The sequence below is a fragment of the Euprymna scolopes genome, chromosome 28 (assembly GCF_053919585.1).
Source record: "Euprymna scolopes isolate OS-2025 chromosome 28, ASM5391958v1, whole genome shotgun sequence".
Lineage (NCBI taxonomy): Eukaryota > Metazoa > Mollusca > Cephalopoda > Sepiida > Sepiolidae > Euprymna > Euprymna scolopes.
In genome coordinates this window covers 98,024,813-98,047,467 of record NC_136509.1, presented here as the reverse complement: position 1 = coordinate 98,047,467, position 22,655 = coordinate 98,024,813, and the positions used below count along the sequence as shown (strand labels likewise).

The window sequence follows — 22,655 nt, the reverse complement described above, 5'->3', positions numbered from 1 at the left end:
ATATTTATCTTCAAAATGTTTTTTTTTTTCAGTAAAAAGATATTGTTTCTTTCTGAGAGTCACTTTTTTGTACGTATAAACCTATCTACAATTTGTACGTATAAACCTGTCCACAAATACTTTACAAATGTCCTTATGTCCAAGTTATTATTCAGAACTACACAAACAAAAAACCCGTTGCTAGATTATTTATTTTTCATTATATGCTACAATTTTCTTTCCTGTTTTCTTTTCTCAACTTGAGATGATTTATCGTTTAAACAGTCTATCCTCATTTCAATCATATAAAATATTTATACATATCTATAAAATGCGTACCCGTACCTATACTGAAGTAGCACTTGTCTTAGGCGGACTGAACAAGCTTACTCGAAAGGAGAAAATTTAATGGGAATAACTTCATTTCAATCATATACAAAGTGCCTGTGTGACACCATCGTGGAAAACTAACTTTTAAACGCTAACGTCCACATCTTAGTCATCTATTGAGTTGACAAATTCATGGCCCATCTGCTCCAAGCCACAAAGCTGCCCTCAAGTCCCCAAACTGGCACACGTCCATCAAAACTAGCTCCTACTACTCACCTGTAGATAAACTAACTTGAAATATATCAATCTCATTGTCCGGTGTTTTGTTGGTGAACAATTTTCTCCCTATCATCGGTCGATGAATTCATGGCCCATCTGCTCCAAGCCACAATCTGCCCTCATTTCTCCTAAACTGGCAACTACCCCTCTACTGTCACAAATTACAAAACTGACTCATTCCTAAAATTGTCCATAAACTCGAAATATATCAACCTCATTGTCTGATCTTTTGTTCTAGTTACTGCCTTGATTAACAATCCTATTTCAGCTTTCCTTTGTGTGCCTTGGTAAATAACTTTTCCCCATCATCTTTTCAATAACAATAACTGCTGATACAATTCTCTATCTACATAAGTGCCAGGCACGTCCAAGGATGTAGTATTGTTGCCACATCTGGGCAGGAGCTGCTAGAAAGACCTTGTTCTGCCTTGACAGAATTGACAATGGACTTTGTAGCCTTTTCTCTTCCCTGCATCCTCTTTCTCACAGAAGAGACATTGTGAGCCTGTCTGTTTTATTGTTATTTTCATGACAAGTGCTCGTCTGAGCTCCAATCTATGGTCTTCCTTTGCCAAACTTCCAGGAGAAACACTTGTTTAGCTGAAACTACTATCAATAATTCCCCCCACTCTTTATCTGTGCGGTAACCTAAACGTAGATTCCATGAACAAAGTTTCTTTCTTAGAACTGCATGACTGTGGAACTGTCTTGTTTGCCTGCTTTCAAGCTGACTACAAAATGGTTGTCTTCAAGTCCAACGTAAACAAGTTTTTGATGAGCCATTCCATTTAAGTAATCCAATTTACCAAATTTCCACTACTAACGAGTCCTATGATATTGTCCCATTGACTACTGTACACTCTTTAACCCTTATCCTTGAATGGCCTCTGGGCTTTGATAAGTGGTGATTCTGATGTAAAAAAAAAAACAAAAAAAAACCCAAAACATTTGGTTAGAGTAGTGGAAAATTCTATTAGAAGTGATTAGTTAGAGTTGGTATAAATATGACGATATATAAAGATACAACAACCAACATTTTGATTTATTCTAAATGGTAATTTCTACTACACCATATTACTACTAATAATAATGAGTTTTTTATGCGTTAGAAACTATCAAACAAATTTCAACCAAATTCAGCATGAAGCACTTTTAATGTAAACGTGTCTCATCATGTTGTGAGATTATATATGTGTGTGAAAGTAATCTTAAAAACGGTATATCCCAGATAAGGTTAACTTAGTGGAGAATTCCATTAGTAGTAAAAAAATCCCCAAAAAACAAAACAATTGGAGTTATATGATATCGCAGACAGGAAGTTTGAAATGAGACGTGGTGAAAAACAGAGGAGGTGTTTGTACCAAATTTTTATGTCTTCACCAAAGTGACACGCAATATGTTTATTTAGTTCTTGATAACCGAGAACTGGTCTGACTTTGTTTGGGTTAGGATTGTATCACTAGAATTCCTTCCACAAGCCACCATTTAACTTCATTATCGAAGTCACTGTTTTGTCTTTCAGTTAGCTTTGTATCAACGTTAATCTTCAATATTGAAGGTTCTGAAGTCCGCTTCTACTCAACAGCCCACCTCATCTCATCAAATTTCACACGGAAGTCCACGTCCATCACTTCACATTGAATTTTTTTCTTTAGTCACACTATTTAGGCGTATGCTTATAGCACAATCTTCTCTAATCTCCACATTACCATTTTCATCGATAATACCCCAAGTTGGTGGATAATATCCCTCAACACTTTCGATCACTTTTCCAGCACAATTGTCTCTGTACACAACAGTCATCCACATATTTCCAACGTCACGGTGCTAATTCCTCTGCATGCAACTTTCTGTCCATCCACTGCTCTTATGGTACTTTTGCCACTGCAATCACTTGAAAGATCCGATCAAATTAATGTGATAGTACAGTCAGTATCGACACTTTCTCTTGGGGCTCTATCTTCATTTAGCCTTGCATCAATGGCAAAACCACTAGACTTAGTTAGCCAAAGACGAGTGCGTTTGTTAAAGTTGGTAAAAGGACAAACAACTGTCACCAAATTCAGCATGAAGCATTTTTAATGTAAATTTGTTGTAAGATTATGTATGTGTGTATGAAAACAACTTTAAGAAACATTTTTCACATGAAATTAGAGTAGAAAATTCTGTTACAGTTGGTATATCACAACCATACAAAAATATCTTTAGTAACAAAAAATATTTTTATTCCAAAAAGCAGATGTTCAATTTATAAATAAAAAAAGACATTTTACACATTTTAAAAATTTTATAAAATGTATCCATTTTATAAAGTTTATGCATTTTATAAACTCCATAAACAAAGTTTAACATATAAAACAAAGTTTACGCATTTTATAAAATTTATGCATTTTATAAAATGCATGCAGTTTATAAAATTTATGCATTTGATAAAGTTTATGCAGTTTATAAAATTTATGCATTTTATAAAGTTCATGTATTTTATAAAAGTTATACATTTTCTAAGTTATACATTTCATAAAATTTATACATTTCATAATAAAAATTTTAGAGCTAATAACTAAAATTCTCATTTTCAGATCAACAGATTATTTCATTTTTATAGATATTTATTGCTGTTGTATTTCTTATAAGTTTCCAAGTCTTTTGCAGTAGGGGATCCAGCTCCATGTTTGCCGCGCCAAACATAAGTTGAGTAGATATCGTTGGAATACTTGCTGATTGGTGGTAACTCCACTTTATACATACTGTCCAATTTGAACGTGCTGATGACGTACCTAAAAGCAAAGATGAAAGATTTTGAAATAAAACATCTTTTGAATCAGAATTTTTTTTTCGAACATGGAAAAAAAAAAAAAAAAAAAAAAAAAAAGAAACAACTTTTTTTGAACAGAAAACAAAACTGAAGTGTTGAAATTAAAGTTTGCCTTTGAACTACGAAATACCGTTAAATGTCCGTGCAAAAAAGAACAGAAAGTTTTTCTTTAGCTTGCAATGTTCTTGGTACACGCAAAAATAATCCTTTTTCTTTTCCTGTTTCGACATTTGTAGAAAATCCGTCTTTCTTTCTTTCCTATCAGTCGGGTTTCGAGTTCGAGTGTCGATGACTTTTTACAATATGCACACGCCACCCTTGGACACTTGTTTCTATGACCATTGTCACAAAAACATTAAAAAAAATAATATTTTTAAAGAAAAATAATTACAGAAAAAACAGAAGGAAAACTTGTAAAAATTCCTCATCAAGTTGTCAAAATAAAATTCAAATATCGAATTACTTTTAATGTTGACATCAGGTTAAGCAGAAAAGGTTTTAAATGGCATCAAAATGATCAGATGCAGAAAGCGGATAATTTTTCAAAAAATCCTATATATATTACTACTATCATTATATTATGTTATCGCCCTTGGCACGTTGTATGCAGAAAAATATACATATATTATGGTTACACCTTCTCCTCCGTATATGCACATCATCTTCATGAGGAAGACCAAAGGTACAGTTGAAAATTTTGTTCTTGGAAAAAAAACAAAAAGAACTTTAACACATCACCCAATAAAGAATAAAGATATAAACTTATATTTTTCACATTAACTTTTCGTACCTACTTATGTGTGTGTGTAATATATATATATATATATATATATATATATATATATATATATATATATATATATATACATACATACTCTTTTTTTTTACAAGGTGGTCACCACTTATCAAGGCCCGGAAGCTACTCAGGGATAAAGGTTATTGTAAGTACAGTACGTTAGTGTGGATATTTAGAGTGTCTACTTAAGGGGGTAGTTCATCAGGAGTTTGTTTACGTTGGACATCCAAGTTGTATAGTCAGGAGGGAAGCAGGCAGACGGAACAGATTTCCACAGGCGTGCAGTTCTAAGAAAACTATACACACACACTTCAGAATAATGAAATGAAATATATCTACTGATATGCAGATTCAGTATTATTAGATGTAATATTTTATATAAGGCAAAGTTTGGACATTGAGCAAAGCGGGCAGTTTAACAGACTGTCCTCCCTTCACTGAGGAGAGGACTGACAGGTCTCAGAATGGCGACTTAGAATTAACCATTCAAACAAAGATATTCCCTTTCCATTCTTCTGCGATTGACATCTGGAAAGTGAATAAAAACTATATAAAACCAACCATTGTTCTTGGAAGTGAATGAATATTCGTCCAAAACAAGTTTCCAGCCTCCCCTCCAAGAACAAGATGAATTCCAGGTGGACAAGATCAACGATGCATGAAGTTAAGGTATGTCAAAAATACGTGTACCACACACACACACACACACGCAATTAGATATGAATATATCATAAATAGACTGCAATACAACAATTCTAGGGTTCAAACAGTGAAGAATCACCAACGAAGACATTTAGTGACATGAATATACACATCAGGATGAACCTTTCATCCCAAGTACACATATCAACATTTAGACGATTGTACAACATACTGTTTTGGTACCTTTTTGGTACACAAACAATCTAACACATGTCAGCATGATAAAAAAGGACATCAAATCGATGATGATGATTACAATAAACAAAAAAGTTTTAATAAAAAAAAAAAAAATCAAATTTTCGTAATGAAGAATAAAATATTACTTACAAGTCATTGTCTGCTTTTACTCTGTTTTTATTTGCGAGCGGCGAAGACTGAGAATGTGACTCGCCAAAGTTTGCATGCCTAAATCAAATTAATTGAAAATTATAAAAATATCAATAAAGAAAATAATGTACAGTTTTTTTACCCTTCCAAAAATTACTTTTCCATTTACAGTTGAAAATAAATATGGTGTCCATTAAAAATTTTTTTTTTTTTAAATCACATTGTTTAAAGAGTATTGGTGAGAGTATGTATTTGTGTAGGAGGGAGATTACCTCCTAGTTCCCATGAATGAATGCAATAAAATTTCCACCTATATGAAATAGGTTTTCAATAAAAAAGTTCATACAAATTTTTACATTCATTTATAAACATAGGTATTAATATGGAATCACTTATAATTTGTTGGCAAATCCACAAAAAAAATGTATTCTATATATAGGTTTACCCAGTGTTGCCTGGGGGTGGAGGAGTGTAACACATCTATTGATACTTTTATCTTTCTCTTCCCATTTCTTCTCCTCTGCCCAGTCCATTTATCTCTGGGTGGACACACACACACACAAATTTATATAAGACTAACAGGAGTACCCAGTGTTGCCTAGAGGTTTTATCATAAGGGTATTATATTATATTTTATCATAATATATCATATTATCATAAAAGTATCCAGCAACCAAGCCCCCCAAAAATTAGCCGCGGTAGCCAGGCTCGAACCTGTAACACTAAGAGGAAAAGGAAGTGAAAAAAGCAAATACTTTAGTCGTCTTACCTACGCAACTTGTGATGTCACAGGCCTTCGAAATAACGTTTTTTTATACGTACATCGAGATCAGCAGACACATGATTTTGCAAATATGTCAACTTAAAAACTGACCCCTCCTATCAAAACACGGTCCAGTAGAATTAATCTTTTTGGCTAATTTTTTTATATTTGTCATCCAAGAGATCGATCTTTTTAATGACACCAATTCAATTTTGTCGTTGCATGTGTCGAAAGTTTTTGGAAGACATACAAATGCTAACATGCATTTTGCCTTTTATATAATAGACATGCGGGGTGGGGGGGATGGGGGTCTCAGTGTTGCCCAGCCATAAAATACAGTTAAATATGATATTTTAATTTCATATATATTATAACAGGGCCAATTAAAAAAAAACAAAAAAAAAAAAAAACAAAAAAAAAAAAAAAAAAAGCGAGACTTGGGTGCCATCTTATCGTGTTATGAAAAGAAAAAAAAAATGCTGCACATAAAAAAGATGAGACTTGTAAAAGATAGAAGAAAGAAAACGTTATTAAAAGACAAAAAAAGTTGCACACTGGGTGCAAACTTGCAAAAGTTTATAAACGAACACGCTATAGATTGGACATCAATGTTATATTGCAAATTTAGCTTTTTAAAATGAAACAATAAATCGACTGTTTGTACAGACACGATTAACAAACAATCCAAAATTTTTACCTTCAAACAAAACAACATTTCTACATGAATTGATGAATTTTTCTAATTTTTCAATATTTTATGTCTGAGAGACCGCTCTTTCTAACAGTACCAGGTTCATGTCAGTTTGATGCGGATGACAAAAGTTTTTAGTGGACACACAGACACATAAACACACAGACAATTAAGACTTATAGAAGAGATTCCTTGTGGTATCAGTCTGCGTTTTCTTTCCAAATTAGTACATAATAACAGTGACCCCACCTACCCCAGACGAACCCCAGCCCAGTTGACCCTCCGAATAATGAATGAATGAATTTTGTCTAAATTTTAGATATTATTCATCCAGGGTAATGCCAAATCAACTTTGTGGATCTTTGTTTTGTAGTTTTTTTTTTTTTTACTTTTATCTGGACATACAGGTAAAAAAATAATAGGAGCAACTGGACTTATGAAAAAGAATTTCAAAAACTCTCAAGCAAATATACCCAGTGAATCAATTGCAAAAGAGATTCAAAGATGCAAAAGAGATTCAAAGAATTGCATTTAAAGAGACGGTTTGAATTTTTAAAAGGACTCTTGATTGGAATGTATGAGATAGTAAGTGAATGAAGATGCCCCACCATCATGCTCAGCTAAAAAAATAAGAAAATCGAAAGAAAAAAAAAAGAAAATTGAAAAAAAAAAAAGAGAAAAAACAAACAACTACTTTTTATAACGCTGATCAAGAATATACCAACTTTGTGGTTGTTTGTTTTGTAGTTTTTTTTTTACTTACTTTTAATTGGACATACAAACACACAGACACTTATATTCAGCATTTAACCGATTACTTCAGGGCAAAGGAATAAAAGATATTTACCTCTCATACATCCGCATTCCTCGTTTGGAAGGCTGATTGATAGTGAAGTCATATATCGATTGCGTCGTAGGAAATATATCCTAAGAAAGAAAAAAAAAGAAAGATAATTACAAACAAGAAATCAAATAATTCAAAGTCAACTTTTATTACTAGCAGGGAGACCCGACGTTGCCCGGGATTGAATCATGATCAATGAATGCTTCAAATTCCCATATTTTTGTTGTCATCAAAATCTGTGAAATCAACCATCTTTCAATCAAATAGATTGATTGCCTACTCTAGTTGGGAACCCATTTCCGTACACCTGAAGGAAGTTCACAGGCCTCCCCGCACGGACACAGTCTACAATACATCGTAGTTTACATTACATTGCACCGTTGACTATAAAATATATTGTGGACTCGGTCACATTAAAGTTTAAAATATAAAAGTCAAGTACCATACTTGAATCATGCTCTAAACGGAAACATTCATTTCTAATGCGCCTCTGCCATATCAAAGAACCTACTGTTGATTTTTTATATGTTTAGCCTTTCGGCTTGTGTAATAAAACTTGTGATGTTCAGCCGTGTAAGGTGGAAACTCTGGTCAAAATCGCGCGTTCCTTCATCGGATTATTTTGATTATCGATACTTATTGAAGACATTCTGATATGAAACTTATCTAAGAGGCACATAACGTACCTTTGTGAAGAAATTTCTAACAAATCAGCCCAGCTGTTTTCGAGTCCATAAGGAATGAACTCACAAAGTTCCTTTTATATAATAATAGAGATTTTCGTTCTTATTATTTATTACTACATATCATTACTATCTATATATCCATCTATCTATCTCTCATATATATATATATATATATATATATATATAGTGGAAATGGTAATTAATAAAAACTGAAGTGCTCAATACTGTTGTAGATCAAATATGCGTTTTATTTTTTTTTTTATTACCGTATCTTTCTGTTAAGTTACATTATTGTTTCAGCTACCCGGCCGTTTTTTTGGCCATCTGTAGCTTCCTCAGACTTAACAGAAAAATACAGTAATAAAAAATAAAACGTGTGTATATATATATATATATTAGCTTTTTTTTGGGAAAAAGAAATCCAGCAGAGTGCTCAATTAAAAGGAAAATCCAAAATCTTTCTGTACACAAAATACAATATATATATATATTTATTTCTATGGAAATATTCTTTATTCACTTATATTTCCATTTCATATATACCAAATCCTTTTTTAAGAAGCTCAATGTAATTACAGAGCATATAATAAATCAATGACAAAAGAAACAGATACTGTCAAGAACTGTAAGTGTCAACTGCATTAAAGGAATAAATTGTAAGATGGTCAACATCATGAAAATTGGAATATAGACTTATCATTTATTCATTATATATATATATATATATACACACACACACACATATATATACACACACACACACACACACATATATATATATACACACACACATATATATATATATACGCACACACTAATGCATATTGCTTTTTATTTTAGATTGAAGGACTTCGAAGACCACATACCTTGAAAGAAATGAGTTTGTTGCAAAGAGTAGAATTATCCGAGATGGAACTATCTGAGAGGTCCACGTCTCCTTCGATTTCATCGTTCTCGCTGCTACTTGCACTCTCTTCTAAATTCATCATATTTGAATTTGCAGACTCTTGCTTGGAAGTTGTGGCAGTATCAAGTCCGTTACTGGAAAGTAGATTTTTTTTTTTTTTGTTAGAAACAAGATATTAATTTGCACCATCACAGTTATTTCAAACAATCCATATTTATTTTTGTTTTTGCGATTGTTTTTGGAATATAAATAGATATACGAACATAAAAAAACCCTACAAGACATCAATTCAATACCTGATTCCCCGAATTATCCTTCTTGTGCACCTCCATATTTATTTACCAGCAATGCTTCAAGCAAACTACTTTTCTCTTACATTATATATATATATATATATATATATATATATATATATACACACACACATAGGGTGACCCCCCCCCCCCAAACGGGCCCCAACTCTAATTAGGCCCCGTTTCTTTGTGTTTTGTCCGAATGAAATGAAACTTTGGTCATAACTAGTCTATTATATTCAAAACATCACATCAAAACACTAGGGTCTTTGCCCTGTTCTTCAGATGCTGCACTTCCATTTCTTGTTCTCTTTCGGTGGAGGAGAAATCCTTCACGACTGAGACAATTTTTATTTTTGTACCTTTTCTCCACGTTAAAAAACGACCCTGGTGTCTAACTCTGTCCCGTGGGGAGGCATTGTAAATAGGTACAGCATATGTTCTAGATGGCCTCCATTTAGCTTTTGTTTTTTTTTGGATCACCCTGTATATATCAACCATATTTCAAACAGTATATATATAATAATTTCCACAGCCAAACAAATATGTATATATATATATATATATACACACTGTTTGAGATAATCAAGATGGCAGAAGTCTTAATTCAACTGACAGTTTCCTACAGTACTATAGTTTTCTAATACTCCTCCATATTTATTTACCAGCAATGCTTTAAAAAAAGTTTATTAATTCGGATGCTACAAGAAGCCCCCCCCCCCTCTCTTAACTGAATCGGTGGCTAACAACATAGACTGACAACCTGGGTGTGGCAAGTTCGAATCCAGATCGATCCACAGAAACACTTTCGCTTAAGGACAGCAATCTTCCAGTACATATCCTTGTAGAAAGAATTAATAGAAAGATGTTGCAATATGTTTTATATTTAAATGCTGCTCACCACAGCACTATGTGACACAAGAGCGAAAAAGTGGGATGTCAAGCTCGCCTAAAGGAGGGATACTCTCACTTAGCAAAAATTGTCTGAGCATTCCCAATCAGTATTACCTGGAAGGAGCGACTCAGACAGCAAGCAATGAACTTACCCCACCTAAAAGCCGGATGGTAAGGCCTGGGAGGATGGACCTTCTGGGTGATACCCAGACAGCATACTTCAGTCCAACAGGTACTGGATTAGTTCCTGGCTCCACACCTGTCGGGCAAACTGCCAAGAATGGATTCCTGACTGGTACTTTTCTGCCAAAGTCTCCAAGCAACTGCAGCAGCAAAGAGACTCATCCTACCATAATTAATGGGGTAAATAGTAAGAGGGTATGATTAAAGAAAATTGGAAGTTTCTACTTATAGACACTGGCGATAGAAACTGACCAATCAAATGGAGCCACATTCTGCGAGCAACCGGTCAGAAATTGGAATCACTCAACAAAACATACTAGCTATTTTAGAATTCCCGCACATAATCTTTTGTGTCCACATAAGAAGGAATCTTTTTGTCTGCAAAACTGTTAAAGTTCGACACTACTAATACACACTAGCTACCCACCAAAAACTCTACAAGATGGAACGATAAAGTTTTCACCCTAAAGAAAATAACACTGCAGCTTTATTTTAAAACTTTTATTGAAAAAAATCAATTCAGGTAATTCGATTATGTTGTAGAGCTGACATCTATTCAATGTAGTTGCCTTCAGCCTCAATCACTGCCTCAGATACGGGTTCGGTTTGGGAGCATGCCTTTTCCAAATGCGCCGGCGTAAATTTATCAAGTAGTTTTATTTTTATAAAGAAAATCATTTCTAATGATTAATGGGAATTCGTAGGCATTACGACATAAATCTATAAGTATGAATTATTGTTGAATTACCATCCTTGTTTTTTCTGATTTTTTTTTTCACATAGTAACTCCTTTGATACTCATAAAATTTGATTTTCTTATTTAAAAATAAAACTACTTGATTGATAAATGTGATGTTTGGAATATGCTATTTTAGCTTTGTCATGGGTACGTACATCATATAGATCTTTTTTACTCTTGTTTTTTAGTACAGGGGGAAATCTTGGACAATAGTAAAACTGATTTCTAAAGTAACCTATCTCGGGGCAGGTTTTTTTTTTTTATCTCTCTTCCTTTCATGTCCATTTTTAAGTTCATGTTTTACTTAATTTTCCTCTGTGAACTGGACCTTCTACCTCAACTGTCCTACATTTACTAACTCAAGAACTCTCATCTATTCTTTCAACATGGCCATACCATTCTACAGCAACAAGAGACAGGCAAAAGTAAAACTCACGCTTCCATTATTTTATCCTTTACTCCTCATATTCCATGAGAAGTAAATTAAAGATTGTTCACTTACAATGTGATTTTATTATTTGTATTGAACTATGTAGCACAATATTACTTTCTGAGTATTTATTAGTATTTATTAATTTATTTCAGTTGGGTTAGTTTATATTTCAAACACAGCGAACATTATTTTCATAAACTCATGATTAATGAACTCATATTTTATGCATGTTATTGGGTTTTCTAAACTAATTTTTTTTGCACCATCCAGAAAAATATCAGCTTTATCGAAATCATATTTGTTAATTAAATATATTTCTCATTTTGTGGAATTTCCATGGGTCGTGCTAGTTTTTAATAATGGTCATGTCAGAAAAATATATTTGTAACAGAGAGCGTGTGGGAAATGGCAGCAGGAGCTGTAGGATAGCGGGTTGGCAAAGATATTAGCAGCAGCAGCCATTTTGAGTACGTATGCAAATTGGCAAGAGTAAGTGGGCTTGTGTCAGAAAAGAAAAAAAAAAAAAAAAAAAAAAGGGAAAAAATGCACCACGTGGTGAGGAGTAGATAGAAAACGCGTGCTGGGCAAGATGAATGCTGTGGCCTCGCAGTGGCACCAAGAGACTTTTAAGCTGGTGTCGAGACAACAGGGTTTTGTTAATCTCCTGGCAGACAAAATGAACAGTTAGAAAAAACAAGAAGCAGATATTGTTTGGAAAGTAACAGCAATAAATGCCTTTTGCTAAAGCAGAAGGAAAAGCTGAGTCGGAGTTTCTTTATTTTTGCTTTGTTGTTCCTTTTCAATGGTTCCAGACAGCATAGGGGTCCGAGAGAGTTTTTCTTTTTTTTTTTTTTTTTTTTTTTTTTTTTACAAAGGAATCACCACTTATCAAGGCCTTAAGGCCACTCAAGGATAAGGGTTAAAGAATGTACAGTGGTCAAAAGGACAATTTGAGCCGTAACGAACACAGTTTGTGTGTAATGGCCATATTACATACTTACCCAGGATCTTCTAAAGGCCGATCAAGGTTTAGTCTCTGAGAGAACGGACTATAATCCGTTGCATGCTTAGGCATCACATTCCTAGCAAGAACAAAAGTGACAAAAATTAGTTCAATAGAGAAAACCATATATATACTTCAGAATAAAATTATCTAACAATCAACTGGTATGGAAACCTGTGATTATATATATATATATATATATATATATATATATATATATATTTTTCCCCCAAACCTCTGGTCTTGATGAGGGGAGACTAAAACTTGCTGCTATGGTTTCAAATGATCTGAAATAACAGCAAGGGGAGACTTGATTCCAAATATTTCTCATACATTTCCCCGCTTTTGGAAATAGGGTACGATTATGAATATCTCCAGTATCAAATAATCCTTATACACTGTGAAATTTACTTTATGTATGAAAACCAAAGAGGGGAGATATAACATATGAGAAATATTTGGAATCATGTTTGCCTTTGGGAAATATCAGATATTTTGTAATTCATATGCAAAACTAGGAAAATAAATGACTATGATTGAAACATTTTATGGCTGAAAAAAATGCCAAAAATAGACTCTGGATGATGGATGCTCCCCTTAATATGCGACCTTACGGGCAAATTTCACATTGCCCATTAGACAATCCAGGTCATTACCTTTCCAATGAGCCTTCATTTGTTAAATTCTGATCAATAGTTGCTGCGATTTTGAACTTATAAAATTGCCAAAAAAAAAAAAAAAAAAAACTCATTATGTTCATCAAAAAATATTTTACTGTTTATAGGAGCAAACAATGAGAACATTGAAAGGTCATACATTATGATAAAGAAATGGCGGCTCACCTCATTTGGACAAGCGATGAAGGCCAACTACAACAATGTCACTCGTTTTTAAATTAGAAGTTGCCTGAGAGTGTAACATAAAAACTCTTTGGACTAACATTTACATGCAATATGAACTGGAACAAATATATAGAAGATACTGCCAAGTTTGCTGCAAAGAAGGTGTGCTGTCTTTATTTGATTAGAAAGCTTCTCTCACATGCGAGCATCGTATATCTCTGCATTCGCCCATGCATGGAATATTGTTGCAGCATCTTGTCTGGTGCACTAATGTAATGGGTCTCACACCTTCCGCCAAGCTTCATTGCCATGTCTGATCACTGCAATGTTACATCTTTGTGGTTGTTTTACAATATTTCTGTGGAACGTGTTTCCATAAAGTTATCAAAATCATCAATTTTTAATTGAAGAACATAAAGTTGGTTGTCGGTTGTTTTTGTTTTACGGCATATCAACCCTTTTCGGGTTATTTAATGCCGAATCCAAAGATTTTGAAGAAAAAATTTTTTTAAGAGAATATATTTGTTGTTTTCAAGTCGGTTTCTATTTAACCCATAGTTGGGACCCTAACAGGTACTACCAGTCCGGGTCAGAGTGGACCTGGGAGCAATGGCAATTAAAGGGTGGCTCCACACTCCCCAAAGCCCACAAGCTGGGGCCTCACCACTGGTTATAGTTTAAGGTCATATCCAGGACCCCCATTGAGGGACTTTTACCCTTTGCAGGGGGGCAGTCGGCGTATTCTAATGCCCCACCGACTGGGCCAAGAACATAAAGTAACAACAAGACTTTTATTTTTTTTTCTATATAAGTTTAAAAAAATGTACAAACAAATAAAAATGAAAAACTGACTTTACCTCATCCTGGGAAATGCCAGGGACCAGTACAGCTGGCCTATCTATACATCTATAAAAGTGAGAATGTGTGTGTAAGGAGGACACTACTCAACCTATATACTTCACGAATTTTGAATCTACAGACTTGAAATTTGATATATAGGATATTCAGACATATGGAAAACTTTTTAATCAGTTTTCATCCAGAAAAAAAAAGGGCTGCTAAGGGATAAAAATTGAAAAATTGGTACGTGGGGGATCGTCAGATTTTAACTATTTGCCGTTTCACAAATGCGCATGCATGAATGGTTCACATGGCATGAAGCAAATTTTAATGGTTTAATGATAAGTATAAGTAGGTTTGAAAACACCTTTGAGATTGTGTCAAGCTGGCCTAATGGTTATCGTACTCGACTTACTGTTTTTAGGTCTTCGTTTTGATCTTTTTTTTTTACTTTACTTACAAGAAGAGAACTTTTTATAAAAAAAAAAAAAAAAAAAAGCATAATACTCGCATGCACATGTATTGATTTCTGCATTCATTAACACATAATATTTATGCATATTTTATGACTGGGCAACACCGGGCGGTCTACTAGTCTACAATAAAACAAAGTCTTACCTTATTGAATGTGTCAGAGAAAAGCTGAACAAGTCGTCAAGGAATGTTAGTTCGTAAGGGCGATAGTATTCGTAGAACTCGTCTACACATTCATCCGTGGCTTTCTTTTTGCTTATCTTTACTTCACCATCCTTGCCTTTTATTGCTGTCACGGGATAGGCGGGTCACGATATGAAATAGAAAAAATACAGAATAATATAATTAAATAAAATCATTACAAAAAAAAAAAAATATAAGATGTTACTAGCTGGCAGCCTGGCGTTGCTCGGTCATACAATATGCTTAAACACAATATTCTAATTTGTGCAGATTGTGTATTTATTATTAGGTTGTCGCATAAGTTCCCGCCATTTTTTTCTTTTAGGTAAATCAAAAAATTTTAACAGCAAAAGTAAGTTTGTGTGGGACTCTAGCTCCAAGTTTTTGTGTGAATCCCATCGACTGAAGATGGCGTTAAATTGTCGCAAAATCACACTTCATCTTTTCACCCAATTATCTACATGTCTGATAACCATCTTCTTTCAATAGAACCCTGAGTTGGTCTTCGTCTATCTTGATTGGTCTTCTGGAACGAGGAGAGTCACTGAGGTCAAAATTACCATGTTTGAATTTAGTAAACCAACCTCAAACAGTTCTCTCAGCTATAGCGTTTTCTCCCTATATGGCACAAATATCCTTGGTCACTTCACTCGCTTTTTGACCTTGATTAAAGGCACAAAGAAGGTGTCGAAAATGTGATTTTTTATCTACTTGACAATCCATTTGATGATTCTGAAAAATGATAAAAAATAATACGAGCAAAAAACGATGACCATTATCTTGTAGAACCGAATACGTGCTTTCTAAGGATATATAACATTTTGCCGAATATCAAAACATGTTTTGGCACAAAATTTTTATGAAACGGCGAGAACCCATGCAACAACCTGATATTATAGAATCAAGCCTCTATTGAATATTATATATTACAAGGAATAATTTGCCTGGTGAACTAATTCGCAAAAGCAAATTAAAAATTTTTTTAAATAATAATGATAATGTCATTCATTAAATTCCGTCTGTGTTTGTTTACAATATCATGTCAGCTGATATTTGGGCTTAACGATGACTGCCTTGGAGGGGCATAGGCCATCTACAACTTTTGTAGATGTTTTTATAGAGAGGAATTCTTTTTACAGGGTGAGGGTGCTGGCCCCACGCCCAAACTTCCCAGAAGGTACATACAGTGCCTAGCCTTCTCAAATGGTCACCCATCTGGTACTCGCCAGGCTCAATGTTGCTTAACTTCGGTGATCTGGCGAGAACCGGTGTGTCAACGTGATTGTGCCCTACACTCCCTGGAAAAGTCACTTCTGATTAATGTTTAATTTCAAAATATGCAAACGAAGAAATGATTTGTGGTGATCTTAAATCATACGTCTTCTTTTATTGTAAATTGAACTCATTAATTTAAATAAAATGGTGAGGTACACAAGGGCTTAAACAGGATATTCAATCTGTAGTCGAATGCTCTACCACTAAGCTATATCTCTAGATTAAAATAAATGTTTTTTTAAGAAGAAATTATTTGCTCGAATTTTATTATCTCCCTTTGCCGGTCTAATGTAAAATATTCTCTTGTAAAAATTATTCTTTTTATCTATAAAAGAGAAAAACTATTTTTAAGATCAGATTTTTTTTTTTTTTTGATTTCCAATATTTATCAGATAAATTTCTGTGCAAAACATATTTAAGAACACTGCCAAACATATAAATTGCGAAATTTGCAAAAGATATGAGGAAGGAACATCGTAAGAGATGTCCTTTTCTCTTCCCTGCAACCTCTATCTCATAGAAGGGATGTTGCAAGTTTGTCTCTGATGTATCGCTATTTTCATGGAAAGTGTTCGACTGAGCTTCAATCCTTGCCAAACTTTCACAAGAAACACTCGTCTAGCTGAAAACACTATCAATAATTCCCCCCACTCTTTATCTGTGCCTAAACCTAAACGTAGATTCCATGAACAAAGGTTCTTTCTTAGAACTGCACGCCTGTGGAATTGTCTTCCGTTTTCCTGCTTTCTGGCTGACTACAATATGTTTGTCTTCAAGTCTAACGTAAACAAGTTCTTGATGAGCCGTTCCATATAAGTTAACAAATTTACCGAATTGATTACTATATTGTCTAATTTCTACTGTACACTCTCTAACCCTTATCCTCGAGTGGCCTCTTGGCCTTGATAATGTGTTGATGCCTGTGTCAAAAAAAAAAAAAAAAAAAAAAAAGTCACATAATCCGACCAATCATCTCTAAAAATTAAACCCGGCAACAATTAAAAAAATAGTTTTATACTTAATTTGACAAAATTTCCACTACTTATGTTTATTACGCTATAATTATAGACAGATAACTTAGATAAATACTTTTACAGTTTTAACAAAAGGACTACAATAATATCATCAAGTTTCCACTGATGCTGAACGTCCACAGAATGGCTAGCAGCAATATATTACATATATAAAATGCCGATGTCGAATTTCTACAGCTACCACTAGTTATTATTCACTAGGACTTTTCACACAGGCTATCATCAAAGAATCTTCATTGAGAACAACCTGTGATATTCCTTGGAGTTTGAGTGACAACAAATCTTTTTTTTATTATTATTTATTTATATTTTTAATCAATTTTCACCCCAAACAAGTAGCCCCCTACTTTGAAGTAGGGGGCTACTATCCGGGACATAATTTGCAGGGGCATTATGAAGGGAGATGAGTAGCAAGATGTTTGTTCACATTACACTTGAACTTCTGGATATCAGTATAGTTGGGAAAGCAGAATCCCAGAAAGTAGTTCCAAAGTCTAGCAGTTCTGGGGAAGAAACTATTGGAGTAAAAAGCTTTCTTACACCTAGGGATCTCTACTTTAAAGGGGTGGGACTTCGTTGCTTGTCGGAGGTAGTTACGTCGGGGAGGTACAAGTGTTTGCAGTTCGTCAGAACATTCACCATTAAAGTACTTGTAGAACAGGCAGAGGGATGCAAAATTTCATTGATGGGACAGAGGTTGAAGCTTAGATAACAGCTCAGGACCTATCAGGTTGGCGACTCTCTTTTGAACCCTGTCCAGGAGTGAGAGACAAGCAGCAGATGCACCAGTCCAAATGTGACAACAGTACTCCATACATGGGCGAATGGTGGCCTTATACAGGTACAGGATACTTTCAGGCGTAAGTAGATTTTTAGCACGATAGAGAGAGCCCACCTCCTTTGCAGCAGCATTGGCAATGCTCTCAATGTATCTATTCCAGTTCATGTTCCCTGTAAACGTTAGGCCGAGGAGTTTGAAGGAAGTACTTTCAGGTAATGTGTTCTTGGCCATTGCTATTAGTGATAGAGAAGGTTTCTTGTAGTTATTGAAGGAAACAAGTTTAGTCTTGGCAGCATTAAATGTGACATCCATTTTTGTCCCCATTCCGCTACAGATTGGAGGTCATCCTCTAGTGTTTCTGCCATTTCCTTAGATATGTGTTCATTTGTTTTTCCCTCGTGCCTTTTATAGAGGGTGGTGTTATCAGTAAATATACCCATCTCTGAAACAATTTTATCAGGGAGGTCATTTATGAATATCAAGAATAATAAAGGTCTGAGGATCGACCCAGATTTCCAGTATTCACTATCTCTTTTGATAACTTTTGCAAATTAGTTTGCTTTATTACAACAGCCGTCCATTTAGCATTGATTTCTCATTGATAGCAACCATTGGTCTTCACTGGAATTTGAGGGGCAGGAAGCCTCTCCAAGGTCCCAGTGTTCTTTACACTCATCCTGTGGAGGTTTGGTTGGTACTTTCTATCCTCGGTCTTTCCACCCTCCTTGACCTTTTGATTACTTGGGATGGTACCAGTTTATGTTAACCCTACGATTTCATTATTATTAAAAATAATTAGGCCCACACAGTTGCTAACATGAAACATTTTTTAAATAATCACAATCAGCAAGTGTTTTAACTCATTTTAAATTGAATAATATGATATGAGTTGCCTACCTTAACTTTAAAAAATGTACAAAAAATTAGTTATCTTCAATGCGAGTATGATATGTTTTTGAATTTTTTAGATGAAGATTGATAATTTTTTATTTTATTTTTTTTACAAAGGAGTCATCATTTATCAAGGCCTAGAGGCCACTCGAGGGTAAATGTTACTGAGTGTACAGTGGTCAAAGGGAACATTTAGTAATCTTTAGTAATGTAAATTTAGTAAATTGGATTACTTAAGGGGATGACTCATCAAGAACTTGTTCACATTGGACTTGAACATGACCATATTGTAGTCAGCTGGAAAGCAGACAAACAGAACAGAGTTCCACAGGCGTGCAGTTCTAAGAGAGAAACTTTGTTAATGGAATCTACGTTTAGGTTTAGGCACAGATAAAGAGTGGGGGAAATTATTGATAGTGGTTTTGGAAAGACGAGTGTTTTTCGTGAGTGTTTGAAGTTCAGATGAGCACTTACCATGAAAATAAAGATAAAGCAGAGACAAGCTCGCAACGTCTCTTCTGTGGTAAAAAGGTTGCAGGGAAAAGAAAAGGGCATCCCTCACTAGGCTACGAAGTCTAGTTTGAACTCTGTCAAGGCAGGATAAGGTCTTCTAGCAATTCCTGCCCAGATGTGGACATACTTGGCTCTTATACAGGTAGAGAATTGCATCAGCAGTGAGATATCTACTACAGCAGTAGAACGATTCCACCATTTTTCCAGCAGCATTGGAAACGGATTTGATGTACAACCTTGTTGATGTATAACCTGACTTTTTTTAAATTTAAATTTAAAATTGCAGAACTATTCAAAGTGATAGTAGCCATTTGGAAAAAACCCAACTACGTTGTTGATTAACAACAAAAAGAGTTGATTGATTGCAGACGTGAACAACGTGTCACATGTGTTGTCACGCGAAAAGGTTTATTGATTACAGATAATTGGATATGGCAGACAATAGGAAAACACAAAACAAAAAGTTTCGGTTTTATTGTAGGCTAGCACTAGCAGGCCTATCCGGCATCGCCCAGGGCAAAAAGCGTAACATATTTCTATCAAAATTCTATCTCTCACTCTTTTACCCTCCCTTGCTTTCCCCTCCCACCTCCATCTCTCAGCACCCCTCTTTCTCCTCCACCCAGTCCATACCTCTCTCTGAACATTCACACACTCACTAATAAAATTTGTGTCGATTTAGTGTAAAACAATGAATAGTTTTTAAAAAATTTTTTTATGAATTTATTCCGGGAAGCATGATTGGTTGGTTGTTTTCGTTTTACGGCATATCAACCCTTTTAGAGTTATTTAATGCCGAATCCAAAGATTTTGAAGAAAAATTTTTAATAGAATATATTTGTTGTTTTCAAGTTGGTTTCTATTTAACCCATAGTTGGGACCCTAACAGGTACTACCACTCCAGGTCAGAGTGGACCTGGGAGCAGTGGTAATTAAAGGGTGGCTTTACACTCCCCAAAGCGCGCAAGCTGGGGCCTCGCCACTGGATATTGTTTAAGGTCATATCCAGGACCTCCGGGAAGCATGAATTAAGAATATACAAAGTTTGTGTGTCTTTATTAATTTATCTTATTGTGTAATGGCAGTAATTGCTGAGATTCAGAGTTCTTATCCCGTAGCGATTACCACCTGACGAAGGCCAGAGGAATAGTTGGCCGAAACGTTGTGAAACAACATCCAAGAAAGATGAAGATAATAGTCTGCAACAAAATAAATTAGCAGATCAAAGTTGTCTTTTAAAATATTTTCTGAATAAAACATGTATAAATACATTTGAAGCCAAAACTGCAATGCAAAATTTTTTATAAAATAAACGGGTGTTTATTCTTAAAGAAATATATTTTGGAGTAAGACTCCTTTATCAATCTTTTTTTTTCTCTCCTTCTTCGGCATGATGTAGTGGAAGATAGTTCGATGAAGAGTCCACGTGATGTTGTTAACTGCGGGGTTTTTATGAAGCCGGATAGGTGACGCGTGGTCGCGCATTTTGAAAATCTGGATAGTTATTTTTGTGAGTATCCGTTAGAAGTGTTGAGTGAAATTTGGAGAATAAAACATGTATAAATACATCTGAAGCCAAAACTGCAACGCGAAATTTTTTTGTCGAGGAAGAAGAGAAAAAAAAGAAAAGATTGATAAAGGAGTCTTACTCCGAAATATATTTCTTTCCGTTACTTCTGCATTGTACCGCCTTCTACAATTCTATTTATATTTCTTTAAGAATAAACACCTGTTTATTTTATAAAAAAATTTTGTTATGGGAGTTTTTTTTATGGGTACTACTGCCACCTGTACTTAGGGTTATAATGGTTGGATTAAAAGGAGGATTTTTTAAGGATGCTGTTACCACCCAGATTTAGGGTTAGAATTGTAAGGTTACCGGGGGGGGGGGGAGTAAGAGTGCTATTGCAACTCAGACTAAAGATTACAGTGGTAGGGTTAGGGTTAGGGTTAGATTACAGTGGTAGGGTTAGGGTTAGGGTTAGATTACAGTGGTAGGGTTAGGGTTAGATTACAGTGGTAGGGTTAGGGTTAGATTACAGTGGTAGGGTTAAGGACCAAAATTTTAGAGGTGATGTTACCCAGATTTAGGATTATAGTAGTAGTAGATTTGCTTGTCTATGCTATTGTGACAGGTTAGGTATTTTTCTGTGTGTAAAGGAAACGGAGTTGAATGTATTACGTGTATTACAGTTGGAAGCGTTACTGTAGTGTAAGTATTATGATGTGCACATATATCGAGTGTCGTTGTCGTCTTCTGTGACAGATTTGGGAGAAAGGAAGAAGAGAGTGAGGGAGAATTATTGCACAGGTGATAACAGGCAGCTACCTTCCCCTTTCCTACTCCCTTCTGTGGTGTTGCCTTTCCCTGGCCTATTTACCTTTTGCCTCTGTGTTTATTGTGCATTTAGTTTCGGATTTGTTTTGATTGCATCATCAGTGTCGCTCCAACCACTGTTGTTTGAGCGATTCTTAAGCCTTTAAAAATGAGTGTAAGAAAAAGAAAGTACAGCAATAATTTCTTAAAGTGAGGATTTGCTGACAGAGTTATTGCCAGTGTCGGAAGACCACAGTGTGTAGCATGTTTGGAAGTTCTTGTTTACGAGTTTATAAAACCAGCTAAACTTCAAAGATATCTCCAAACTAAACACCCTAACTAGAAAAAAATAAAAGTATTGATTTTTTTTTTAAGCAAAAAATTGATGTCAAAAGCTGCCGGCTTGATAGCAGTTGATTATTTCAAAACAAAAATTTAGCTGCAATTGAAACTTTACACACAATTGCATTAAAAATAGCATTCTACAAAAACCACACATAACTGAAAATCATATTTTTTCATGTTCCAAAGATATTGTACATCTCAAGCTGGAAGCTGTAAATAAATTATCACCTCTATCCATGTCAAACAATATGATAAAACTGTAGCCCTTGATATATTCCAGGCCTTTAACAAAGCATAGCATGAAAGGCTGCTAATAAAAATCAAATCATACGATATAACTCGACAAATACTAAATATAAGTAAATCCTTCTTAGACCATCCTGGTTGTGATTAATGGACGTTCATCCAAGCAGCATGACATTAATGTGAGATTACCTCAGAGATCGATCCTTGGACCACTATTATTCCTAATATTCATCAATGACCTCCCCGATAA

The 22,655-nt window shown here is 34.7% G+C and overlaps 1 protein-coding gene across 2 annotated transcripts in view; it reads right to left on the bottom strand.

The window, feature by feature from the left end:
• Window positions 1–2,791: 2,791 nt before the first annotated feature.
• The window catches only part of LOC145249744 (polyphosphoinositide phosphatase-like), an 84,597-nt gene continuing 64,733 nt past the window's right edge, over window positions 2,792–22,655 (bottom strand). For both annotated transcript variants that reach the window (XM_080111656.1, XM_080111657.1), the window contains exons 19-24: window positions 14,965–15,109; window positions 12,663–12,743; window positions 9,079–9,253; window positions 7,530–7,609; window positions 5,229–5,306; window positions 2,792–3,365 (exon numbers count right to left, since the gene is read on the bottom strand). In XM_080111656.1, coding sequence (XP_079967782.1) covers window positions 3,188–3,365; window positions 5,229–5,306; window positions 7,530–7,609; window positions 9,079–9,253; window positions 12,663–12,743; window positions 14,965–15,109 — 737 coding nt within the window. In that variant the 3' untranslated portion in view covers window positions 2,792–3,187. The remainder of the gene's footprint in view (window positions 3,366–5,228; window positions 5,307–7,529; window positions 7,610–9,078; window positions 9,254–12,662; window positions 12,744–14,964; window positions 15,110–22,655) is intronic.